The following is a 27,991-nucleotide window of genomic DNA, read 5'->3' as shown; positions in this document are numbered from 1 at the left end:
ATTTGCAAATACACACATTGGAGTTGAGACTACGGCTCAGTTTGTAGAGTTTTTGCCTAGGATGCACAAAACCCTGGGTTTGCTCCTCAGCATCACAGAAACCTGACATAGTGATGAACACTGGTAATCCCAGCACTCAGAAAGCGAGATAGGAGGATCAGAAGCTCAAAGTCATCCAAAGTTACTTGAAAAACAGCCTCAAAAACAAATACACAAAATCAACATTTAACATTCCTGACAGGAAGAAGAAAAAAAGTGAGACAAATCTCACACATGCACACACATGAACAAATAATAGAAAAAGACTTAAAAGAAGCATTCTAGTCATGTTCCCTGTGGCCAATGTTTTGTATGCAACATCTATTTGTGGAGACCACTGGTCTAAAAGGAAAGGTGCAAACCCTGTGCATGACATACAAGGCTGGATATTACTCCAGCCTTCATCCCACACATCATATGCTTCAGTGGTGACAAATTATTTGTAGTTCTTTCAGCAAACATGAAAACTTCAGCTTCAATTCTTGAAATAAGTATCTCTGTATTCTTGCAAGTGTTCTTTTCTCTTTCTGAAATGTCCTTGCATCCTGTAAGCCCTGCAGGTACTTAGCATTCAGGCTGAATGATACTGCCTATCTCCAGTTGATTACCCCATTTTAGTGTGTTGATTCCCACTATCCCTAGATAATATTCAAATTATATTAGCCTTTATATCCTATAAGCTCTGGCACAGTTTGTTAGCTCCATTAGGATAGAGGGTGTTATTGTAGGACCCGCCCATAACAAGCTCAATAGAGGCCCGAATCTCCGAAGTTAACCCTAAGACAATATCTGGTTCCAAAAAGACTACAAACTGAGACCACCCAGGAACAGACCATCCAAAGGAAATTCCTAACATTCCAATCATTGTAGACAGGATCACCTGCCAACACCCATCACTTTTCATCAGGACACCCCAAGACAAATGTCAGTCAACCAGGGATCCTGAATCTTAGAGATCCCTCACCCCAACCTCTGCTATTATAAAAACAGCTATATCTTTTTTTTTATTATAAAAAAAGGGGGCTCTTTGAGTTTGCAAACTTGTGTAAGAATAAAGGCTCTTTGATTTTACATACAGGACTTGGTCTCTTAGTTGGTTTTGGGGGGAACTCCATGATCTGGGCATAACATTTATACCATCTAACAAGTGAGGATCCTAACAGTTCTGAAGTCTCCAGTCAGGTGATGTGGTGGTTTGAATGAGAATGGCCCCCACTGGCATGGACCACATAGCAATCACAGCTGCTTGACAAAGTTCCAGCATTTCGACATCGTAGACCACACTTCGCCAGCATCTTTTTATTTCATTTTTAACAATTCTCACTATTAATAATTTTCAATTTGGGAAATTTTGTGTGGGCTTTGGTAAAGAATGAAAATATGTACAATGGTAACCTCTCTAAACAAATAATTCTTTGAGGAAAAAAAAAATCACTGCCACTGTGGAACCAGGAATTCCATTGTGCCCTCCTAATTACACCAAGAACAGGAAAGTTAGAGATTTGCTAGACACACCTGATCCCATGGATGAAAAGTCTACAATTCAGATTCAGAGCCTGGGGCCATTAAAGGCAAGAAGAGTTCAGCTCACAGGCTCCTTTTCTCCCATTTAACCCTATATGCAACTATAAAGTATAAAAGGCACCGGGCGGTGGTGGCGCACGCCTGTAATCCCAGCACTTGGGAGGCAGAAGCAGGCAGATCTCTGTGAGTTCGAGGCCAGCCTGGTCTACAAAGGGAGTTCCAGGACAGGCTCCAAAGCTACAGAGAAACCCTGTCTCGAAAAACCAAATAAATAAATAAATAAATAAATAAATTATAAAAGGTATACTCTTTTTTTTTCTCTCTTTTCTTTCTTTCTGTCTTTCTTTCTTTTTTTAAGACAAGGTTTCTCTGTGTAGCATTGGCAGTTCTGGAACTCACTTTGTAGACCAAGCTGGCCTCAAACTCAGAGATTCACATGACTCTGCTGGGATTAAAGGTGTGTGCCACCACCACTGGGTACTACCGTTGGCCATCCTGATTCATCCTAAGATTGTGTCCTCCTTCTTCCGCCTGCTCCCCATCTACTGACTCCACGTCCAGAGTCTCTTTCTTCTTGCTGCTGCCTGCGGATCTGGATGTAGAACTTTCAGCTACTTCTCTAGCACTATATCTGCTTTCATGCTGCCATACTCCCCACCATGACAAAGGACTGCGGAACAAGCAAGCCCCAACTAAACTCTTCCCTTTTTAAGAGTTGCTGTGGTCATGGTGTTTCTTTACAGCAACAAAACAGCGACTAAAACGTGATCTCTTCAACTTGATGACTTCTTGTAGATGGAGGCTGCTCTTTCATTCCCAGCCACCCAGACCCAAATAATTATACAGAAACTATATTAATGACAACAATGCTTGCTATTAGCTCAGCTTCTAATTGAATAGTTCTTATATCTTAAATTAACCCATTTCTATTATCTGTTTATCACCACAAGGCTGTGGTTTACCAGTAGGTTCTAGAGTCCATCTCCTTTGGCAGCTACATGGCATGCTCTGACTCTGCCTACTCTCTCTACATATATCTGTTCAGATTTCCCACCTGGCGTGACTCTATTAAGTCATTGTCCAAAACAGCTTTATTCATCAGTCAATAAAAGCAACACATACACAGAAGGACATCCCACATCAACCTCTATTTCCATTCACGGTCTGCTATCATCAATGCTGAGAATTTCTCCATCTCTAAGACCTCAAAATGAAGCAAGACAGGAGCTGTACCAATCTGCTCAATTTTGATAGAAAGCTACCATCAGCATTACCACTTCTTTTCTGAAGTTCTTTGTCATTAAGCTGTTGTACTCTTTCTCCTATTTCTCCAAATGCTCTGGCACAATCTGTTCCAGTGTTTTCCCAGGCAAAGTCTCAAAAGTCATTCAGCAGGTGGCCCTAGCTGTCTCATTCCACATGAGTCTCCTGATGGCCACCATTTACTGGAATAATGACAACTCCTAAATCGTGACCTGTTTCCACTTATTGATCACATTTTTTGACAAATAGATTTTATATTAAGTAGTAGATTACAATGACTATCTTATAAAATTGTATCTACTTTAGTCATTTAATTTTTTAAAAGCAAGTTAAAATAAAAATCTCTTAAAATACATATGTAAATATTTTAATTTAAAACATAACTACAGTTTTAATCATATACTCATTAAGCATGGTCTGACTAAAAATTCTAGAGTACACTACCCACACTTCACTGGATTAGTCTTATTTTTAAAAACAGAACATAAATATAGATGTATGACACAACAGAACCCCTTTCCCAAAATGTTTTCTAATTTTTAACTCTACTATTTATAACAAAATTGAAAGGCTAGTCAACTATATCAAGTTTTCCAAAGGGTTGCAATCCTAATTTATTGCAATAGTCCTTAACAGTGATGTTCCATTTTTATCTAGTATTTGAGTGTGCGCAACAGTAGCACATTGCAGAGGTGGTTTTGTGAGGTGACACTTTCCCTGGCTAAGTATTCCGTCCTACTTATGAAAATAGGTATTTGGGAGAGTGGCCAGTGGCCATCTCTATTCAACAAACTTGGGTACCAGGTAGTATGTTTTCTGGAGAAAAGGGATTGGTGGTTGCTTTTCCAAAGTACTTAAGCTGAAGGCTAACGGGCAAATGTAATATATTAAAACCATATTAAGTCAAGAATCAAACAGTGAGACAGGAATATCCAACCCTAAATCTCTGTTCCTTGATCCTTTCCAGTGACACATTTTTAGACTTCAAATCTCTCTCTCTCTCTCTCTCTCTCTCTCTCTCTCTCTCTCTCTCTCTCTCTCTCTCTCTCTCTCTTGCGGATCTTTGAGACAGGGTTTCTCTGTGTAACAGTCCTGGTTGTCCTGGAACTCACTCTGTAGACCAGGCTGGCCTCGAACTCACAGAGAGCTGTCTGCCTCTGCCTCCCCAAGAGCTGGGATTAAAGACATGTACCACCAACAACTGGCTAGATTTAAAATCTTAAGAGTAACTTTTAAAATTCAAATATATATAATAACCTACTTTTAAAATTAGGGTTTGAAGGGATGGCTTGGCAGTTCAGAGCACTTGCTGCTCTTACAGAGGACCTGAGTTTATCAGCCACATGGCAGTCACTACCTTCTGTAACTTCAGTTCCAGAGGAGACAATACCTTCTTCTAGCCTTTGATGACACTGCATTTACATGATGTACACACACCCATGCTGGTAAAATACTCTTTCATAAAAGATAATATAAGCCCAAATGCCCAGTTTGGTCCCTTGACGGACAGGTATGCTGACAAGTATCTTTAATTCCAGCACTGAGGAGGCAGAGGCAGATGGATCTCTGTGAGTTCATAGTTAGCCTGGTCTACTCAAGTTCTAGGCCAGCCCTATGTACACAGACATTATCATCAAAAAAAATGTAATGAAATTTTATTTTTGCTGGATATGGTGGCATTTACCTATCATTGCAGCTACTGAGACAGAAGAAACATAAATTTTGAGGCAAGCCTAGCCAGTTTAGTGAGGTTGTCTTAAAATAAATAATTAAAAAGGGATAGAGCAGAGCTCAGAAGGAAAACACTTTTCTACCATGCATGAGGTCCTTTGCTAATCCTTAGTAACAGAACCCAAGCTCTGAATAAAAATTTCCATCCTGTCTAAAACTTGATCTATCTGTAGATAGATCTGGTGTGCTGTAAATGTTGCACAAAATTAGAAATGTGTGTATAAACAAGTTACTTCCACCTAAATTGAATTATTCTATCAAGCAATATGCAATATTACCCAGCCTTTTGCAAATAGCTGATCTCTGAGGACAGCGTTACACTAAAAAAGAATGCTTTAGTAGGAAGATGCAAATAAAGCTGACATTTTATATAATGTGTGTCCCTGCTTGTCTTCTACTATTAACTTGATTGGGCTTTTTTTCATCTCTTGTTATATAAGAAATGCTAAACCGGTTGATCAAAACAAAGGAAATCAGAATTTTATGAAGATTTCAAATCTTATTCAAACAACTGGTAAAAAATAACACCCATAAATAGGTGATCACAATTAAATAAAAGCAACAAGAGCATGACTGTCACATGGTCACGCACTATTACCTTCAACAACTAACTGGCCATGAGCTTAATCACGAGAGTGAGTGAAACAGAAATTGAGACAAAACAGTCTGTTCAATGCAGCCACATCAGAAATATGCCTTCATGACCCTTAACTTGACAAATAATCATTTTTCTGAAACATTTTAACAGATACGACACAGAGGCAATTCTAACCATCAACAACAACACTGGAAAACTTTTACTCATTCAGTAAACCTAAAGGTCAGGCAAACTTACATGAGGAGTAACAAGCCTGTATGAGAACCCAAGAGAGTCAACAAGTAATTGACCTCTTCTATCTCTTGTTAAGAAAGTCTCTAGGAACAGTAGTTTTACAGAATTAATGCAGAACAACTGAAAGGAGGCACTTCAGTGCAGGACTCTGCTGCTGGGAAGTCTGTGGGTTTCTCCAGGACCAGTGTGGTGGTTTGCTCAGGGATGTCCTCATAGCTTCAGGCATTTGAACACTTGGTTCCCAGTTGGTGACAACGTTTGTGAAGGTTTGGGTAGATACAGCCCTGCTGAACGAAGTAATCACTAAGGGCAGACCCTGAGAGTTCCTAGCATCAACCACAGGACTGTGACCTCTCAGCTTCCTGTTCCAGACTTCTCTGACAAGCCTCCCTCCCTGCCATTATGTACTCCTCCTCTGGAACCAAAGAAATTCTTCCTTTTACTAAGTACCTTAGTCGTGGCGCTTTACCACAGCAACAAAAAAGTAGTTACTAGGACTAAGTATGGGGCACCAGGGCCAAAAATGACTCTGTGTCTTCAAAAGCTCCTCTAAAATAGAAAGGAATACTGGTTTGCTCTTCAGAATTTCAGAATACATTTCATCCAAATTTCTAATTTTGCAGAAATTAGAACCAAGCCCAAAATCAGAAGACTAATCAAAGTCACAGAACAGGCCGAGAGCAGGGCCAGCACTGACAAGGCAGACTTCTGAGAAGCTCATGAGATTATTAGGTATACACTGAGCTTCCTCCCCATCTCTTCTTTTCGTGACCCAGAGGGACACTGCACAGCAGAAACATTTCTGAAACCCCAAGCCTCAGCAGCTCAGAGTCAGCACTCCACCTTCTTCACTCTCGACTCAGCACAGAGCCTCACTTGGCACCTTTGCACCAGGTAAACCAGAATTTCAAACTTGTTTGATGAAATAAACTTACGCAAACAATATTATGCTAACTTCTACTTTCTTTTTTTGGGGGGGGGGTGGAGTTCCAGACAGGTAGCCCTGGCTCTCCTGGAACACACTCTGTAGACCAAGCTGGTCTCAAATTCATAGATCCACCTGCCTCTCTGCCACCTGAGTACTGGGATTAAAGGCGTGCCCAAACACCACCAAACTCAACATCTGCTTTTTAACATAAACTCTCTTATTTAAAAGAAAGGGAATTAGCTCTTTTCATTATCACCAATCTGGAACATCTGGCATGATTAATCCCCAACTACTGTAAAGTGAAGAATTAAACGCAGATTTACCTTTGAAGGCTTCAAGCTCCTTCCTGTAAGAAAAGAGAAAAGCAAACTTAAAACAATTTCTTCCCACTGAAAATTGCTCTTGCATTGTAACAACAGTTTATGAGCTTGAAAAACACAGAACAGCTTGGGATACTTACATGTCAACTATATGTCACTGAAAATATCAACACAAATTAGACTAATGATTTTCATTTCTGTTCTTACCTCCTAATGGCTCAAAAACTCTACTAAAATTTAAGTTATGAAAACAAAATTTGAGAACACAGAGAGCATTCAATGCCATATGTAGTCCATCTCATACAGAAACAATTTTAAAAAGGAGCTTTTTATAATTTTGATAAATATTAAACAATAGATTTCTAAGGTCTTCAACTAAAATTTATCCAGAAGAGCAATAGTTATTTCCTCATTTAGTAGCAAAGAAGAAAAGTGAGAAAACCAAGGACAGTCATTCAGAGCTCACTCTGCCCCTGAAGACACCTCTAGGTATCTTCCGGGTTGCTAAACATCACTGTCAATTATGGATGCTAACATGCGTAGTTTCCTGGGGCAATACACAGTGGAAGAAACAGACAAGGCTCTATAAAATCGACACTTTGTGACAAAAAAGTCACAGTAAGTTACATTCCAGCACAGGAGGTTGGTGGCTTATGGACCAGAAGGTAGGATGATACTGAGCAGAAAAGGTGCTTCTTCCCAGCTTAAAGTTAAAATCTCTCAGGAGTATCTTAGAAGCCTTGATGGTAATTTATACCACACACAGAACCTATCCAACAAGACATTCTGACACTATTTGGAAAACAAAAGCTCCTGAGAAATAGCTAATTCATTTGTAAAAACTGGGCTAAAATCTTAAAGTCTTATACTACTACTAATATAAATTAACTTTATATGCCTATCTTTTGGGTAAACAGCACAGAAGCAGTAAAATGATAAGACCCTAGATTCACAGGCATTTAAAGTTGAAAAGAATCTGAGAGATATGGTAACAACGATGACTTGGAATTTTAAAAAGTACTCCAAAAAGAACAACGAAAATCTAAGGAATGGGCTTGTTAGTGACGCTATATATGTATTACATCCCAGCAAAGTGCCTAAGAAAAATCACTTCCAAATCTGTTTTACATGAAAATCTGCTTCATGTGAAAAGCTATGCTTTGGGGACTAAAGGGAAGTTGAGGCAAGGTGGGTGGGGAAAGGAATATCACTGGGCTCTTACTGTATATACTATACATTACACAAGGAACATCTTATATATTCCCTGTATACACAACTAGCCTCAATATGAGAAAACAGAACTTGGTGACAAAAGGCCATATGGGAATTAGGTGATAAGACAAAGAATAAAACCTAGAGCTCTCACATTATTAATGTGTACTGTCTTTGGCATCCAGAATTGCAGGCTAAGTCTAAATTTGACCCACCTGCACACCAGTCACCTGAGATAGTTTAGCCCTTACCAGAAAATTGCCTGGTAGACCAGAGTCATTTGGCAGGAACCACTCAGAGCAACCTCAAACCTTTTGCCAACAACTGCTCTGTGTTAGAAAACTGTTAAAAATAACTTGAAAGCCATAACCAATAAAACATGAACTAGAAAAACCTAACATATAAGGCAGTCCATACTTATTGATAAGGGACTCTGTAATTGTCATGTAGTTGACTGGCGGAACGAATATACTATAAAATAATTAAAACAACTTCTATCATTCGTGTATTACTGGCATTTTTAAATTCAAAAATTTTAACTGGTTAGCCAGATTCCTAAAGAAGGAAGTACCCAACGCTCCCATTATTATCAAATCAATGGCCTATCATTTCAGTACTCTGGTCTTGCCTTCCCACTACAAATTACATGCCCTTCAAGGTTGGTATATTTGTGGTTGAGTCAAGATGAGGGAATGGGTAAAGAAAATGGAATGGAAAAAGCAAAAACGTCCAGCCACCTACATTCAAATGTGTTCCTGCCAGTCTTTATTTTTCCATATGACAATCAGCCCCCTCAGAAGTCAATGCCCTGAGAAAAATTAAGATTCTTCATACCTCAGGCACCCAAACCAGACCACGGATGACTCTGTAAGCAGACATACAGAGATGACTACTTCAGGGACTTTGTTCTATTCTAGTGTTGCCTGCCCTCTCCTGGCTCTATAACCCATGGTATATCATTTAATCTCCAGTCTTGCTTTTCCTCTTAGTAAAAAAAGAGTGTGCACCTACTTGGAAGGTCATGAGAATTCTGTATGTTAACTTAGGTTAAGTACTTTTTATATCATTTTTATAATTTAATTTTATCTTTAAAATGATGAGAAGTCTTAATCATGCCTATGTTTTAGAAAAATGAATTATCGTAACAGAAATATAATCAGACTAGGGGAAAGATTATAGACAGAAAGGCCAATTAGTAGGCTTCCACTGTAACTGAAGTTACCAAAATGTGGGTCTGACCTCAAAAGGACTCTAATAAAGACAAAGGCAAAGATGGAATTAAAGAAGCATTAGTCTAAACTAAGAACTGAGTAGAGCTGACAGGAGAGGAGAAAGGGATTACCAAGACCCTTATGACTGTGGGCCATGTAATTCTGTAGGAGGCAGAGTCTGCCTGTAGTGGAAGAGAATTTGGGGTTTGGTGATCTTGCGATGTTTGTTGGAACTCAAAGTACAAGTATCTAAAAGGTACAAAAATGCCCACACTGATAACCAGAATCACCATGTGTGTGGCAGATGAGCAAGGTTATGTAAAAACTCCTGGGGAGGGCACAGGAACAGAAAGTGACAGTAGCCACTAACAGAATCCAAGAGACACCAACAATGGAGCATTTATAAGGAAACAAAAACCTACAATAGAAAAAAAATGCAGTTTAATAGCGCTGAAAAATTAAAAAAAAAACAGATTTCAGAAGGTCTGGTGAATAAGAATTAGATTTAGTTACCCAAAAAGCTAAGACAGATGTATGTACAACATTTATGTAAAACATTCAAGTACATCCTAGGTTTATTCTCTATTGGTATCTGACACAATATTTATAGACTCTCCATTAAGGAGTATTTTAAATATCATATGCTATGCAACTTGTTCACCATTAGTCTTTTTTCAAGAAGCATATTAGTAGTATATTTTACCTTTTCTTTAACTAGTCCAGTATTTACCTTTAGGGATAATTTCCAAGTTTCATTAATCCACATAGAAGCATGGATCACCCCCAAAATTCACACATTTTACTATAATAATTTTTGAGCTACTTATCATTTCTATTTTCTCTTCTTTAATAATGTGTTATTTTATGACAAGGTATTTCTTAATCTAAGGACAAGAACTGTCAAACACAAAACATGATGTGAAACTTCAAGAGAAAGAAAATGATGCTCAATTAGAGGGAGAAATGTCCCTCTGTAGAAGCCAGTAGCATAAATGGATTCATGTCCATTTATGGACGTGACAGTGACAGTGAGGTTTTCCCAAGCTGGAACAAAAGACTAGAAAGAGTAGAGCTAGGAAGAAAAGATACCCATTTCTCAGCCACAGAAAATTTGAGCCATTATTGCCATGCTTGGGATGCTGAGGGGCTGATCTGGAGCAATGGGGACACTCGGTTCTCTGGTTCCCTTTTCAGTCATTTCTTCGGTCAGAGCAGCAAGACAAATGCAAATGCACAGAGAGACACCAATGCTAACCGCTGAACACTGGAAGAAGCAACTCTATACCCTGGGGAAAAACTCAAAACTGAGCGCTGATCAGGAGTTCAAGACCGGGCTGAACTACACAAGACCCAAGTAATTCAGAAGTTTGGAAACAAAAAATATCTTAAATTACATCCTTATGCATGATATGTGTGTGGGTTTTGTTGCTGTTTGTTTTGGTTTGGTTTTGCAAGACAGGGTTTCTCTGTAGAAAAGCCCTGGTTGTCCTGGAACTCACTTCGTAGACCAGACTGGCAATCCACCTGCTTCTGCCTCCTGAGTGCTGGGATTAAAAGTGTGTGCCACCACTGTTCAACTTTAGTTGTTCTTTTTCATTCTTACAAGTCTACTTAGTATTAGGACACAGGGACTCTGTTCATACTGCTCCTTCTGCCTAGACTTGTATAATCCTAGACCCACATATTGCAAGCTTCAGGACTCAGTTCTATGTACCTTCTTAGGTCTTCCCTGACACGTAAAGAAGTCAACCCCTTTCTTACTGCCATATCATCATCCTATTTACCCAAAGCTTAGTCTACTGCTTGAGGCTATCATTTTATAAAAATTTTGCCTGTGTGCCCCATATTTCATGACTAACATGCAAGCCAACTTCAAAATATCAAGCCATTCAGTGACTGTTAGCTAAAGAAAAGCATGTATGTGGTTTGAAGTCCTTTATTTTGGCTTATAGGGTAAATATTCACTCATTTCTTTATGAGAAATCTATGTACAACTGGTTGCAAAAACTTTTCCAAGAGATTCTTGAGATAGACTTGTAGAGCTAAATAATTATATTCCCAATCACCCCACACATGAGAGTATGATTTCCTGTCTGCCCAAAACCATATTCTATCCACAATAAGTACTATTTGTCAAGGCAGTCCCTGTTTCTGTCCATAAAAACTTTGAGCAGGACTAGAAGGATAGTTCAGTCCATAACATGTTTACCATACAAGCATAAGGACCTGAGTTTGAGCCCCAGAACATATGCAAAAACGTAAGGCATGGTGGCATGTACCTTAACGCCATAACTAAAGAACTAGAGACAGTAGAATCACTGAGACATGCTGGCCAACCAGCCTAGCCTAATCAGTAAGCTTCAGGCCAATGAGAAACCTTGTCCTAAAACAAACAAATAAATAAAAGCTAAAGTGGGTGACAACTGAGGATCAACACCCAATGCTGAATTCTGGTCTCCCTTCCTATGCACAGAATATGTGTACACCTACATGAATATGCACAAACACAGACATAAAAGGATATCAGTAGCAGTAATACCATTATATATGCAGTGTTGTTCAAACACAGTTGGTATTTCCCCATATAACCACACAGCTCCCTATATGTGATTTTTATCAGATAACTAAAGAAGGATAGCCTATTTTAAAGACTTATTTATAAATGTGTATTGGGTGTTTTGCTTACACATATATTTATGTATCATGTTTCTGCCTAGTGGCCACAGAGATCAGAAGACAGTGTCAGATTCCTTGGAACTGGAGTTACAGACAGTTGTGAACCACAATATGGGTGTTGAGAGTTGAACCCAATTCCTCTGTTAAGAAACCAGTTTTCTTAGCCACTGAACCATCTCTCCGGCCTCAAGAAGAATATTCTTAAGTACCCCATAAACACATTGGTTAAAAATCATCCAAAGTGTTTACCGAAGGTAGGGGAGAGGTCTCAGGTTCACAAATAGTTTCCTATAGTTACACTTCCTTCTACCATCATGAGAATCATAGTCATTCTAAGCCACAGTTAATACTGGGCATGGTTCACACTCCTGCTTTGGCAAGAGAAGAAAACCATTCTCTGTGCTGAGAAGGCACAAACACAACAAAATAACACATACCCCTTCTCAGTTACCAACATCTGGATCTGATTCAGTTTGTTCTAACTCAAAAGTCAATACAAAAGGACAAATTTGTAGAGATGTAGGAGTTAAAACCCTGGCTTTGATGATGGCCCTAAGTAGTTAAATGATTTTATGTAACTCAATCTGCCATTCAATTCCAGTGGTTACTATTGTGCCCACCTCAAGTTATACTGGGCATGGATTGCTAAATGAGAAAACACACAGTAGCCACTGAAGAGATGCACGGGAACAAAAAAGTGAATATAGAGTAAAGGGGCCAGCCAAAGAAACCAACCAATCCCTGAGCACAAAATCTAGCACCCTGACCCTGAACCCAGAGCCAGTGAAAGAAACACTTTAACTCTGAACCCGGAACCAAAGAAAAACACCCAGACTCTGAAACCAGAGCCAAAGAAACATACTTTGGGCCTGGAATAAGAGTCAGTGAAATAAATACATACTGGCCCTAAATCTAGAATCAAAAAAACAAAACAAAAGGCCAGTGAGAGAAACACAGTTTGGCCCTGAAACCAGAGCCAACTCTTCCCCTAACCAACTAAACCAATCAATCCCTGAATAGGAAAACAAACCAATCCCTGAGAAGAAAATCTTCCCCTGGGAAACCCTGTATAAGCCCCCCCCTGCCTGTTCAGTTGCTGGCTGCCACTCTCCTGGACTCCTCCTTCCCAAATAAATCTCTCTTTTTTTAAAGAGTTTTGGGTGGAACTCTTCACAGGTATGAAAAAGAATCTTGGCTGAGACGTTCCCTTAGTGGGGCTGAGCATAAAAACCAGAAGAAACAGTTATATCTGCTAGGAAACTCCCTTGGGAGTTGAGCAGAGAAACTGCTTTTCGCTGGAGTCCACGGAAATCGCTCTATTTCTGCAGGGGCTTCTCCTTTAGCAGAATGAAGCAGATGAGGTAACATCTTGTGTTGGAGCAGAGCAGAAGAAACAGATAGCTCTGCTAGGACGTTCCCTTAATGGGAAAGGAGCAGAGCTCAGCTGTAATGGCTCTCTCTAGGAAAAGAAACAGAACTGCTACATCCTACAGGGAGACCATCCCCCACTGTACCCAACTTCAGGTATAGCCTGACTTGCTGATAAGTCAGATACTTTACCCAGCCTCCTGAGCTGTCCTATTGCAGTTCCAGCCTCCTATTGCAACTCAGGGTACAGCCTGACTCCCTGACAAGTCAAGATACCTTTCCCTCCAGAGCTGTAACACTCACAGCAAGTATTTTCTTTTCTCCCACTTCCCAACTCAGTTCTGGACTAGATTTTCAGGAAATGTATAAGCAATAGACCAGGCTAACATGGAATACATCAAAAACTTACAAAACATGAGATTTGTTTTGTTTTGACTTTTGGTAATTCAAATGTGTGCATCTCAAGCATGAATTCTGTAGACAACATCATTATGTCACAGTGTTAAGTGGCAGGACATCCCTGCAGGTATATAAATACTTTTTGTTTATAGCACACTAAACCCATATATATGTCATGCATCCAACATCTTGTACATAATCTCTTTTCAAATCAAGAAAAGGAAAAATCACTTGCTTGTTTGCATACTATTTTGTTAAAGGGGTGAGTTTATTTTTTAAGAACTAAGAACTCTTCATTTGAGAATCAGAAAGTTAAGCTTTCGTGTCATGGTGTGTACATGTGCACTGATTTACTGGTAATATACATGCCTGTGAAGACCAGATGATAACAGTTGGGGTTTTTTTTGTTTTTGTTTGTTTGTTTGTTTGTTTTTAACTCTTTGCTCTTTTGGGAGGCCCACCACACAGCTCCCAAATAAATCACACCGAGACTTATGCTTACTTTTGAGTGGCCTTAGCTTGGTTTTTTTTTTAAATTTATTTATTTATTAAGGATTTCTGCCTCCTCCCCGCAACCGCCTCCCATTTCCCTCCCCCTCCCCCGATCAAGTCACCCTCCCTCATCTGCTGGAAGAGCAATCAGGGTTCCCTGACCTGTGGGAAGCCCAAGGACTGCCCACTTCTATCCAGGTCTCCTAAGGTGAGCATCCAAACTGCCTAGGCTCCCCCAAAGCCAGTACGTGCAGTAGGATCAAAAACCCTCTGCGATTGTTCTTGAGTTCTCAGTATTCCTCATTGTCCTCTATGTTCAGCCAGTCTGGATTTATCCCATGCTTTTTCAGACCCAGGCCAGCTGGCCTTGGTGAGTTCCCGATAGAACATCCCCATTGTCTCAGTGTGTGGGTGCACCCCTCGCGGTCCTGAGTTCCTTGCTCGTGCTCCGTCTCCTTCTGCTCCTGATTTGGACCTTGAGATTTCTGTCCCGTGCTCCTCTGTCTCTGTCTCCTTTCATCGCCTGATAAAGGTTAATATTCATGAGGATGCCTATGTGTTTGTCTTTGGGTTCACCTTCTTACTTAGCTTCTCTAGGAACATGCATTATAAGCCCAATGTCCTTTATTTATGGCTAGAAACCAAATATGAGTGAGTACATCCCATGTTCCTCTTTTTGGGTCTGGCTTACCTCACTCAGGATAGTGTTTTCTATTTCCATCCATTTGTATGCAAATGGTGGGAATGCAAACTTGTGCAACCACTCTGGAAAGCAGTGTTTCGGTTTCTCAGGAAATTCGGAATCAACCTACCCCTGGATCCAGCAATACCACTCTTGGGAATATACCCAAGAGAGGCCCTATCATACAACAAAAGTATATGCTCAACTATGTTCATGGCAGCATTGTTTGTAATAGCCAGAACCTGGAAACAACCTAGATGCCCTTCAACGGAAGAATGGATGAAGAAAGTATGGAATATATACATATTAGAGTATTACTCAGCAGTAAAAAGCTTGGTTTGTTTTTAACCAGCTTTTCTTTACTTAAATTATCTGGTCTACCTTTTGCCTCTGGGTATTTATCTTTCTCTAGGATCTATACACTTTTCTTTCTTAACTCATTGCTGGTTGATTTGCTGGGTGGCTGGCCTCTGATGTCCTCCTTTCCTTTTCCTTTTCTTGTTCTCAATGCCTTTTCCCAGATTTCTCCTCCAGTTTATTTTCTCTGCCGGCCAGACCCACCTATCCTTTCTCCTACCTCATTATTGGCCGGCCAGCTCTTTATTAGACCAAGCAGGTGTTCAGGAAGGCAAGGCAACAGAGCTTCACAGAATTAAACAAATGCAACATAAAAGAATGTAACACCTCTTTGCATTTTAAATATTCCACAGCATAAACAAATGTAACACATCTTAAAATAATATTCCACAACAGATGACTTCAAATATTGTTCTTAAGGCACCATTCACTTTCTGCCTGCCTCTCTCTGGAAGCAGGGTCTCTCACTGGCCTGGAGCTCATCAAGCAGACTTGGCTGGCAGACCAATGAACTTCAAGGGTCCTCCATTCTGTTTCTTCAATGCTTCAAGCATGTGCTAACCAAGCCTGGCTTTTTATGTGGGTTGTGGGAATAGAAATCTGGTCAGTATGCTTGGAAGACAAGCACATTACTGCCCACTGAGCCCTCTTCTCCAGTTCCAAGCTCATTTCTTGTTTTCAATACTCTAAATTTTGCAGTGTTATACAGAATACTAAGGTGCCTATTTTAATATGTATTATATGCAAATTGGTTCTATAAGGGAGAAAGTTGTGAAACACCAACTCAAACAAATGCTTTTCCTCCAGGAATTCTCAGAGCCTTTAATACACTGACATGTAAGGCAAGTGTTTCTGTAATGTATTTGATCGTGGAATATTTGATCAGTAACTACTCATATAAAACATTTCCAGGGATGTTGCAGCTGATTTGTGGCTTACAGTACATGCACATTTCTCACATTTCAAGCAGCACTTGTGAGGGCTTATCTAGAACACAAATTGTTCCCCATCTGCAACTCACTCTACCTTTCTGTCCAGCTTTTCACAAGCAACTATATTCAATTCTGTTATTTCTAGCACTGGCTTATTTATAAATAATATGCCCCAAATAAAGTTCTTTTTTTCCTATTTTAAACATTATTGATTTCCTGTTGTACAACATGAGAATTCATTTTGAGATTCCCTCCTTCACTTTCACACAAACATGTTCTCTTGTGCCCAGCTCCCCAAAAAGCTGCATCATGATTCTGCATTTAAGGATCACAATATTTTGTGAATGTTGTTTATAACTGAGCCATGGTGTCTTATGTGCTGTCTTTAATATTTGTCTTGTTCTTACTTTCTTGGGAAAAACAAAAACAAACAAACAAACAAACAACCTATGTGAACTAATTTACCATCAGCTCCTCAGCCATAGCTTATAAAACTCTGCTCAACAGTCAGGCTTATTTACCTGCTCATTCCATTAGCTCTTGGAAACACTGCTCTTGGCATCTGGTAGACTGGCTCAGCAATGTCCTCCAGGGTTCTGGTCACCATCACCCTGGACACCTTCCCCTATGTCTCCCTCCTTATTGGCTGGATGGAGCTTTCTTCTGCTTGGTTGGTTCCCTGGTGTACGGACTATACTCTCCAACGATTTCTTAACAAAGTATACATGTGAGCTAAACTGGAGTTCTTCTATGCTTGGAAATGATTTTATTTCCTCATCTCTCATAAATAGTTTGCTAATAAGTAAATACCCATATTCTAAGAAGAAATTATTTTTTTCTTCCTTATCTTTTTTTTTTTCAGCATAAGCTTTAGAAGGAAGAGAAGAGCACATTTTCCCACATTCTATTCAGTCTAGTAGAGTCCAGATTCTGGTGCTCTAGCTCATAGTCTTCAGTGGAGACCTCAGGCTTTGTCACTGAGCACATTCACCAGGGCTCTGGTTACTTCATCGGCACTCATGATGTTAAGAGACACATTCTTCTCCTGGGCAAGTGCATTGTGAACCAAGAGCTTGGGCAGCACCTCTGAACATTCACTGATTAGAATGGATAGGCACCTTCCTCAACTCTACAATTGCTTAATGAATTCCTCATAGCCGGGCTGTCTAGCAAGCACTGGCATAAGTGGATGTGAATTCTAATAGTCCCAGCTTTGTACCAACCATCTTTGCAGCCAACATGTTCGTTAGCCCAGAAATAATTATTCAGCTTCAGTGCTATTAAGTAAACAAAGTCTTTTTAGATTCATGTTCCTTAATATGCAACTTCTCTGAAGTGGTTTACCATCTTTACTCCTGAGGTACTGTGTTTCTTATTTTGTTTTCACAGAGGATGAGACCCTGTTCATTTCTTCTATTCTGATTTGGTATGATGGACCACGCCCTCCTGAAGGGTTGGTGTGAACACCTTCAGAAAATTGCTTCGCTCAACTGCCAACTGAGATGAAACTAGCACACAGGTTATACCATGAAAGACCTAATTAACGACGCCCCCATTCAGCAGGAAGCAGTTTGGAGAGAAATAACTGCGCCCATATTCCCAAAAAATGTTTATAAATGTTCTTTTACATTTAAAGGGGGATATGATATAGGTATGAATAATTTGCATTAGTATAGATTTTGCTTTATTGATAGAGATTTACGGTCAATTTTGTTATATGTATATGCATTTCTGATATTGATTAAGGTATTGTGATTGTGTAGTTCATTATTAAAATGTAATGTAAATATAGGTTGTTGATGGATAATCATAAATAATAGTCAAGTTTGTAGTCATGTTAGTTAATATTTTCTAGATGTGCGTAGATATATTTTAGATAGGCATTCTTCATATTTTTCAAAGATTATAGAATATGGCATTTTAAATGTTTTAATAACTTAGGACTTTTCATGACAATGAGACACTCTGCTCCTGGCAGCACCAATCTACTTCAAGAGGAAGATGGGCATCGAAGAGGCACCTTATGGAGTTTGATAGCCATTTGGGCAAGAAACTGCTCTTGCCTGGACTATTGCATAAACTGGACACAGAGAACCCGCAGAGAGAGGACTACTGAACTTGCCTAAGGTGAGATGATCTTTCGGGGTTCTTGATTCATGAAAGAGTCTGCAAGACATTCTGCAGGACACAACAGATAGTGACTGAACTGACTTTGAATTTTCCTGCTTTATGGAAATGTCTGCTGGATACCATGGGCCTGAAGGCTGAAGATGGATGGCCCAACAGTACAGAGGAACTTTGGGTGACTGTCCAGGCAGCGAGATGTCTCTGTCATTTCTAGAGTTATAAAAGTTGCTTTTTTCTTGTTTGCTTAGGTACTATTGTATCTTTCTGGAGTCTTTGATGGAGTTAAGAATAGTTAGTTATAGTTATAGTTTTCCTTAGTTATGATAAAGATTATTGTAACTTTTACTTGATAACTGTTTTGTTATATGTAATTTTGCTATGTTAAAGTTAAAGCCTTTTTTTTTGTTTGTTTAAACCGAAAAAGAGGAAATGATGGAGGAAGGTCATTGGTTAAATAAAAAGAAACTGCTTGGCCCTCATTGGTTAGAAGATAGGTGGGAGGAGTAAACAGAACAGAATGCTGGGAGGAAGAGGAAGTAAGCTCAGAGACTCAACAGCTCTCCTCTCGGGAGCAGACACCTCAGAGAGACACCATGCTCCTCTTTCCCGGGCAGATGCACGTGATGAAGCAAGCCGCCAGGTTAGACATGCTGAATCTTTCCCGGTAAGACCGGTGCTCACAGATTATTAGAGATGGGTTGATTGGGATATCAGAATTAGCCAGTAAGGGCTAGAGCTAAAGGGCCAAGCAGTGTTTAAATGAATACAATTTGTGTGTTGTTATTTTGGGGCATAAGCTAGCCAGGCGGCTGGGGTGCTGGGGACGCAGCCCCGTCGCTCTTAATACTACAGTACTGAAGCTTACAAAAATACCCATCAACAGTGGACCTTTCCCCACTTACTATGCTGGGTACTTGTTGGGCCCAACAAACTCAAGCAAGGATCAAACTTCTCCACATACGTCCTTTCCACTAGAATTCCTGCTGTGAGCTCACTTCTCCTCTCAAGGCACTGGTGCTTCAGTCCCCGAGCCTTTCCAGAGTTCTGAGATCCACAGCAGCAGCACACTTCATGTCTGAGTTCTCCGTCTAGGTGCTTAGTCTCACCCACATGAGACTGTTCTGTGATCAATCATCACTATATTCTTGCACTTCTAGAACACCGATGTTATCTATGCCTACTGCTGTTTCCTCTTTTACCTTCTTGCTCTTTTGAGTTGTAACATTTTATTTCCTTAAAACCTTACTGTGTTTTCCATAAACATAGTCTAGATTTGTTCAATTCTGTCTTTGTACCAAGATTATTTACTCTGTAATATATTACTAATCAGTCATATAAATAATCAGGTTGATTTGCTCCTAAAAGGTTTCTTTTCAAAGAAATGTTCACCTGAAGTTTCAGGAAGGCTGCATTTATAAGCAGATAAAACAGTATCTCACAGAGTCCTACTGCTCACAGTTAAAGATACAAGGTAACTAGAATTCAGAATTTGCAGGGATTTTGTAAGTTAAGCTTCCTCTTAGTTGGCTCTTTGGAAACAAAAACAAAATTATTTTCTTCAATAACCCTGACAGAAATCCTCATTACTTCCAATTTACAGTTAAGAAAACTGATGATTGACAGAAGGTCAAACAGGTAGAAAAAAAGAAGAAAATCAAGATTAGGTATCTAAAGACATAACCAATAGCTCTAATTGTATTTTATTTATCCTTTTGAGATAAGAGATTCCTATACCCCAATTGACTTTGAACTGAGTAAATTGGGAACATGGGGAGGAGGGAGGCAGGGAGGGGAACAGAAAAATGTAGAGCTCAATAACTATCAATAAAAAAATGTATATAAAAAGCAAAAACAAACAAAAAAGAATTACTCAGGACACTGGACTTTTCCACACTTTCATTTCAAGGTATAAATCATAATGCATTAAGTAAAAGTTATCTAGGTCACTGGTAAAGAACATGATGAGCCTAACCTCACAGCAGGCTTCCTTTTCTATCTAATCATTTAACTTTTTCAAGATGGAAAGGGTCACATCATTTTTTTCAACAGTCAAATTTCAAGCTGTACTGATGGAAAAAAGTCACAACACTCATATAATTCTTATATCCAAGCAGCTAAAAACAGTGGTGACAATGAAAACATGGAATACTGATTTATTTATAGTTGCACACCTTATACTATGTCTTCATTAGGGTTTCTATTGGTGAGATAAAACACAATGACCACTGGGCAGCACAGTAGAGCTGACCCTGTTGGTGGGGCAGTAGATGAGCCATTCCTGAAAGCCTGACAGTGAAAAAGTTGGCCCCACCCCTTTATGTGCCCTCAGGTGGAGAGAAAGGGGGAAAGATGCCCTCCCTCCTGTCCCTAGTCATCTGTGGCAGGTAAAGAGTGCACCCTGCCCCTCACCAGTTGCAGCACTTGAGAAAGCAAGCCCTGTATTCTGCCTGGGCAGCATATGAGAGCTGATCCTATTAGAGGGTAGGGCAGAAGGTGAATCATTCTGCATGAAGGATCTGGCCCCACCCTCAATCTGCCATGCTGTGGCATGAGCAAGGGAGAGAAGCAACCCCATATGCTACCTGTGGCAGTAGGAGAACTGGCCCTCAGGTCACAACAGTGAGAGTGCCTGCTCTGCCTCTTACCAGATGCAGCACTCAGGAGAGTGGCCCCTGCACCTCGCCTGGGCAACACAGTAGAGCTGGCCAGAGGGCATGAGGGCATGAGAACCAGCCTTGCCCCTTGCTGCTTACTGTATAAGGTGAGCTAACGGGGTGGTGCTGGAGACCTCACTCTGGTGGTGAGGATGAGGGTAAGCTGGCAGGCTGACCAACCCAGTAACCACCCACACCCAGAACCAGGGCTATGAGTTGGCTCATCCCAACATCCATCCCACCCATGATCTGCTAGAGCATATTAAGGGGCCAGTCCTGCAGACCCAAAGCTGCAAAATCTTCAAGACACAGGGCAACAACAGGATGAGTCCCAGTGAGAGCCCCCTGTCGATAGTGTAGCAGAAACCAGGAGTCTCAAGCCAGACTAACGACTCATTGCTATGAACACTTAAAGAAGTTAAAAACAAGTAAAGACATATGGATTAAAGGGTTTAATGTGTGATTCAATGGGTCACCCAACAGCTTCCATGATAAGATTTTTTTTTCTTTTTTTCTTTTTTTTATCTTATATTGGGGGGATTGCAAGGGCAGAGAGCAGATATGAAGAGATGGGGAGATGAATGAGATAGATATGTATGATGTGAAATCCACAAAGAATCAATAAAAATTAAAAAAATAAAACAAACAACCCACAATGACCAAAAGAAAATCAGGGAGAACAGAGTTTATCTCAGCTTGTAGCCCATCATGAAGGGGAGTCAGGGCAGGAACTGAAGCAGATGTCATGGAGGAACACTGCTTACTGGCTTGTTTCCCTATGCCCTGATCAACCTACTTTCTTACATACCAAGAACCACCTGCCCAGGGGTGGCACCAACTAGCACCCATTAATCACGAAGATGCCTCACAGACATGCTAGCAGGCCAATGAGGGGGACATATTCTCCCAATTGATTTCTCTCTTCTGAGATATCCCTAGCTTGTATCAAGCTGATAAAAAAAAAAAAGTACGCTGTACAGGTTAGCCAGTGCAGGATACTAGTCCACTACTTTGCTAATACAATGCTAAAATAATCCTGTAAGATAATATTATTAGCCCATTTTACAGTGAAAAGATCATTCTCTGGAGTCACACGATTAGTATCCAAACTAAATTTTTAAGTTCCAAAGCTTTCTACCATATTTTTTGAAACTCTAGTTGTATGGTATGAGCTTTCTTACACAACTAACTTCTTCCAAGGAGAGTATTTACCTACTATGAGTTGCTAAATAGGATACTAACCTATCTACTTCTCACTCTTGTATACCTTCCTGTCACATAACAACTTAGAAATCCCCTAAGTCATATGCTACCTATTCATGCCGAAGATGTTCTTATGAGTAAGACGGCATTCTCAATGCTGTCATACACACCCTGATGATCTAGGAAGGCCAAATTTATAAAAAACCACCTCCACAAGGAATCTCATGCATACAGTATGACACACAGCTCCCTGGAGCTCTTTTTCATGTAGAGCCTGCACACCCTGTTCTGCAGTCCCTCAAACATGCACACCAGTACCTGGCAAGCTGATTGTAAGCAATATCACTGTGGTGAACGTGGGACAGTGCAGAGAGTCCAGGAATCTGAATACTCAACTCCTAAGGCTGACCAACACTGGAGACACAGCCATACACACGTGGATGGATGGGGGAACGTCGGGCACCCTTAACAATCAAGGAAACTTTAATGGCAGTATAATGACCACAACTTCCCCATGCTAAGTTGTTTTTCTTCACTTCCAGAGTTGTGAAGTTTGATACATTATCATCCCCACTAGAAGCCGGTATTGTTGAGGCTAAGAGATTACCGTGGAGTCCTGCATCTAGTATGTGACAAAAGTTGAGAGTCAAGCCTATCCAGCCCTTCTCCCAGGCCTGGACTCAAGTTCCTTCCACTCTGTACTATTACAGGAATAAGAGAAAAAAGAAAGAGCTGCTCAGTTTTCTGCCACTGGTGCACAGCAGGCCAGAACCAAATCTGTGAGCACCTTTGCCCTCTGCCCTCTTCTCCCTTCAGAGCAGAGCATTCACACTTTATCCTGCCCCTAGCTTCTGGCAACTCATCACTAAGTGGCAACATATCACGATTTAAAAATTAAACAGGCAAATATTGGATGGCTTATTAATGATCTTTACAGATTGAAACCTTTATCTTTACCAATCAGAAAATATGAAGAATATCATGGGGGAATGAAGCTGGTTCATTGAGTAAAAGCATTTGTCTGCTAACTTGAACTTGATTCCCTAGGGTCCGGGTTATAGAAGGAGAGAGAAACAATTCTCACAAACTGTCCTAGGACTTCCACATATGTAACATGCCACTCCCAAACACACACACACACACACACACACAATAAATTCTATAATTTTTTAAAAGACTAACATGTAAATCAATATAGAACATTTTGAGATTAGATTGTTGTGGCCCAAGTTTCTAACTTACCTCTTACTTTTCTTGTAATTTTCCAGGTGTTGGGACTGTGCATGTTTGTGTCTTTCTAACTCACACTGCCCACACAAATCCTCCAGATGCAGCAGGTGGTTTTCTACCTCTTCAAAACTCGTCTCTAAGTGAGCTGAAAGTATGACACAAAAAGAAACAACTGTCAAGTATAAATCACTGGCCAAAAAGACTAAATTTTAAATTGTTGTTGGAGAGATGGCTCAGTAGTTTTAAAAATACATGCAGCTCTTCCAGAGGACCCAACACACAGATGAGGTGGCTTGCAACTGCATGTAACTCCAACTCCAAGGGAAACAACTTCCTCTTCTGTCCTCCACAGGCATACTTTGACTAATATGTACACATACCACACACAGACACGGTTAAAAATAAAATAGAATGAACAGCATCTCTCTCTTTAAAAAGAAAAGCTTAAGCTATTGAAATTGCTTTGTACTTTTCTTGGTATTTCTTATTTAACTTTATTTAGGCAAAATTAAATTCACTAACAACATTACAGTATACTTTAATTAACAAGCATATTTCAAACATTTCTCAAGACATACAAGTTTAAAATGCCTTGAACATTTATTATTAAAATGATGAATATAAAGTATCCCAATTAATCTGATGTTACCTCCAGTGACCTATGTATACCACAAATGAACCAGGTTTTTTGTTTGTTTGAGACAGGGTCTCATTGTGTCACTCTGACTGTCCTGGCATTCACAATGTAGATCAAGCTGGCCTCAAACTACAGAGATCTGCCCGCCTATGCCTCCTGAGCACTGGTACTAAAGGCGTGTGGCACTACACCCAGAAAATGAACCAGTTTTTAAAAAATTACAAGCTAGTCAATATAAATAGCATACATCATACCACTGTAATTTAGTATTTATAACTCCAAGTCATTTTAAGATCTGTTTGGCCTCTGGCACATCACAGCCATAAACCTCTGCATGGAAAACTACTACAAATACTTAGTAAGCCGCTGTTACTGAGTCAGTCAATAGTTGGGGGCACTCAGTTCTTGCTAGTTGACTAGTCTTTCACTAGTCTATCTGCAAATCACAAAACTCTATACTTTATTGGAACATAGAGAGCACTTAGTCAAATCTTTCATTCAAAATATTAAGACCACAGGCTAAAGAGATGGCTCAGAGATTAAGAGCACTGGTTGCTATTCCAGAAAACCCAGGTTCAATTCCCAGCACCTGCATGGCAGCTCACAACTGTATGGAGTTCCAGTAATAGGGGATCTAAAACCTTCTGGCATCTTTCAATGCTGGATACACATGGCACAGACACACAATACAGGCAAAACACCCATGTGTATGTGTGCATATGTATACAGTATATACATATATATGTATGTATATATATGATTATGGATACACACATACAATAAAAACAAAAATATTAATATCCCTTTGAAAACTATCCAAGATCAGAGTCTTGAGAAACTATCCCAGGTCCACCAAAAGGTGGCAGAGAAACAGCTGTAATTCCAGTTGAGTCAGTGTTACATACAATTGGTCGGCTGAAAGAAAGCCAATGAACTCACTTCACAGCCATAGGCAGGAGAACTGCATGTTTTCTCTGACAACAGAAAGGTTTTAGAGGTCAAATATTTTTAGAACTCAAACAGCCTCATAGCTATATACTGAACATTACTTGCATATACAAGACACAAGGACACAGTATGAAAGACAGTCCTGATGCTCAAAGAGATGGCAGAAGGAAGCAGTAGCCTGAGAGGGTGAGGCATGAGGGGGACCAAGGGAGCAGCATCTAATTCCGGGGTGGGGGAAGTTCCATGAGGGACACTCTAGTAAGGACATGAGTAACCCCATATTTTTTAAGAAATATTAAGTCTAAGAACACAGTTTGGAGTATAATTCGCAGGAATATGAGTTTGTGAGAGAAAAAAATGGAAATGTTAATGCCATTTTAACTGATTGACCTAATAAGATCAATTAATCTTGTTTACATTCTGATAATTACAGGTCAAGAAAATTACTCATTCTAAATGACTTTTAGTTGCTTTTTCTCAATGCTGCTGTGTCACGCTATTCCTGGGGAGACATGAACAAATGTCTACTTACCTCAGATAGGAAACCAATGACAGGCTAAAAGTAAGGCTACCATCAAAGTCCAACTTGGTGCACCAATGAGTTTTACTGGGGTTACTCATAGTACAGGTTGAGGGATTATTATCAGGAGCATAAATGTCTCAAAGACAGCTGCATAATAAAAGCCCCATGGGTCGGAGTTCATAAAAGTTGGAACCCTGGGCACACTGCAGTTTAAAGGCAGCAGCAGGTTAGAGAGCATATTTTTCAGATAGCTTGTCTGGTTGTTCTAGGCAGCTCAGCTGGGTTCTGTCTCTCTCTCTCTCTCTTCTTTCTTCCTTCCTTTCTTTCTTTCTTTCTTTCTTTCTTTCTTTCTTTCTTTCTTTCTTTCTTTCTTTCTTTCTTTCAGGTTTTTGAGACAGGGTAGCTTTGAAGCCTGTCCTGGAACTTGCTCTTGTAGACCAGACTGGCCTTGAACTCACAGATCCACCTACCTCTGCCTCCCAAGTGCACTACCCACTTCCCAGGCACATTTTCTAATATCCTAAATTTGTCTCTTCTAAACATCTAAGTTTATATAAATATATGTATATAAAAAAATCCTTTTCTATTTGGCAGGGCCAAAGACCTATGGACATTAGTAGAAAACAAACTTTACTACAATGAGTAAATGTAATGACAAACAGCTTTGCAGTTCTGCTCAGAGACTTTAAAGTTCTGCCTGCCTTTTTTTCTTCTCTTCTTTTTTCTTCTCTCTTTTTTTTTAAGACAGGGTTTTTCTGTGTAGCTCTGGCTGTACTGGAACATTCTCTATAGACAAGGCTAGCCTCAAACTCAGAGATCTGCCTGCCTCTGCCTCCTAAGTGCTGGGATTAAAGGGGTGAGCCACCAAGAGGAGTCCTGCCTTTATTCATGCTGATGTATTACTGGAGATCACAGGCAACTTTGAGAAAGGTTAATAATATCACTGTTAATAATAGTTTGGCTCTATCAAAGGCAATAAAAAGTCCCCAAAAACAAGCCTGAAAAATCTAAACTCTAAACACTGAATAATTATAGCTATGATTTTTTAAAGTTATAAATGATGTACAAAGGGAAAGGCAAAATACTGTATTAATCATAATTTCCACTACTACTGCAAAAGAATATTCTTGGTGTCGCACAAAAAAAATATCAACAAGTGAAAGTAATCTTGCAGGGCAACTACCTTTTGTAAACAGTGTGTGCCATGACCTAAACTAGACTAGCAAGCACACATCAGGATAGGAAGTTTCTTAGTTTTTAATCAAATGCTGGTGTTGGCTCTTTCTCATCCCATTAGTAGAAGCTCCACCTCAATCTAATGCAATGAGATAATTCCTAATTGGCTTGAAAGGGAGGTGATGAGAGTCAAGACTTAGGAAATTCCAGGAGGGGGGAAACAAGCCCATACACAGCTTTGCAAGATGAGGAAGTTCGCAGGATACTATGCTGTTGAACAATCTTAGAACACTGTAGATATTACTTTCATTATTAATATGTATTACTTTCATTATTAATAAAAAAAAAAAAACTGAGCCGGGCGGTGGTGGCACACGTCTTTAATCCCAGCACTCGGGAGGCAGAGGCAGGCGGATCTCTGTGAGTTCGAGACCAGCCTGGTCTACAAGAGCTAGTTCCAGGACAGGCTCCAAAACCACAGAGAAACCCTGTCTCAAAAAAAAAAAAAACCACACAAAACCGAGTGAGACAGCCTGACACAGAGAATGCTGGGAAGGAGGGCAGAGTCTCAGGAGATGCCAGCAGATGCAGAGAGAAGCAAGGTGGGCATGCTGTGCTGAGAAGAGGTACCAAGCCATATGGAAAAGCACAGATAAGAAATATGGGTTAGCATAAGCATAAGAGTTAGCTAGTTACAAGCCTGAGCTACTGGCCATGAAATTATAATTAATATTAAGACTCTGAGTGGTTATTTGAGAATGGCTGCTGGCACAGGAAAACTACAACACTGTCCCTTGGTGTATTAGATACTTTGGATGGGAGAACAAAAATGTTTCTCACACTAGTTTTTATTTTATTAAACAGAAAAATGAGACTAGCAGACTCACCCTGGGAAGTGGTACAATAAGCACCTGAGAAGCAATATGTGCCTCATAAAGCATACAAAGAACAACAGAGCCAGAGTAATAAGATTCCACCTTGATTGGTAATAAGAACTAAACTACAATTAACATGAAATCCAGTTAACTCTAAGGATTTCGGCGTCGTGCACTGGTTCAGAGAGGACACTGAAATGCATGATTAAAAATCCAACTTTGCTGTTGTTCGTAAGCTTCAATGTGACAACTCAACTGTAGAGGGAGAAGTAAATGCACACAGCATCGAAACTGCCAAAAGGGCGAAGTGAACACAAATACTTAAACTTAGCATTTGATAGTAACTAAATATTCACATGTAGAAAAAAATGTATAAGGGATTAGCTAAACTTTATCAGATGTCATTTACAGCTTCACTAGCTGGACGTGGAGATACATACCTATAACCCCAGTACTGGAGAGCCTAATGCAGAAAATGTGTTGAAAGTTTGAGGCCAGTGTAGGTTACATGGTTAATTCAAAGCATGTTTGAGCTACTTTGCCAAGATCCTATCTCAAAAACACCAAAAGTGCTGCCAAGCATATGAGCACATAACTGTAATCCCAGCACTTGAGAAGTGAGGAGGCTCAGAATTCTAGACCAGCCTAGGCT

At 39.9% G+C, this 27,991-nt stretch overlaps 1 protein-coding gene across 4 annotated transcripts in view; it reads right to left on the bottom strand.

Annotated features, from left to right (window-relative positions):
* Window positions 1-27,991, bottom strand: part of Dtnbp1 (dystrobrevin binding protein 1) — a 104,616-nt gene that overhangs the window by 42,352 nt on the left and 34,273 nt on the right. For all 4 annotated transcript variants that reach the window (XM_075969779.1, XM_075969776.1, XM_075969775.1 and 1 more), the window contains 2 exons: window positions 23,193-23,325; window positions 6,641-6,663 (listed from right to left, as the gene is read on the bottom strand). In XM_075969779.1, coding sequence (XP_075825894.1) covers window positions 6,641-6,663; window positions 23,193-23,325 — 156 coding nt within the window. The remainder of the gene's footprint in view (window positions 1-6,640; window positions 6,664-23,192; window positions 23,326-27,991) is intronic.

Source organism: Microtus pennsylvanicus, chromosome 4, assembly GCF_037038515.1.
Source record: "Microtus pennsylvanicus isolate mMicPen1 chromosome 4, mMicPen1.hap1, whole genome shotgun sequence".
NCBI classification, from domain to species: domain Eukaryota; kingdom Metazoa; phylum Chordata; class Mammalia; order Rodentia; family Cricetidae; genus Microtus; species Microtus pennsylvanicus.
The sequence above is the reverse complement of the archived record's forward strand: the minus strand, read 5'-3'. Positions and strand labels throughout refer to the sequence as shown.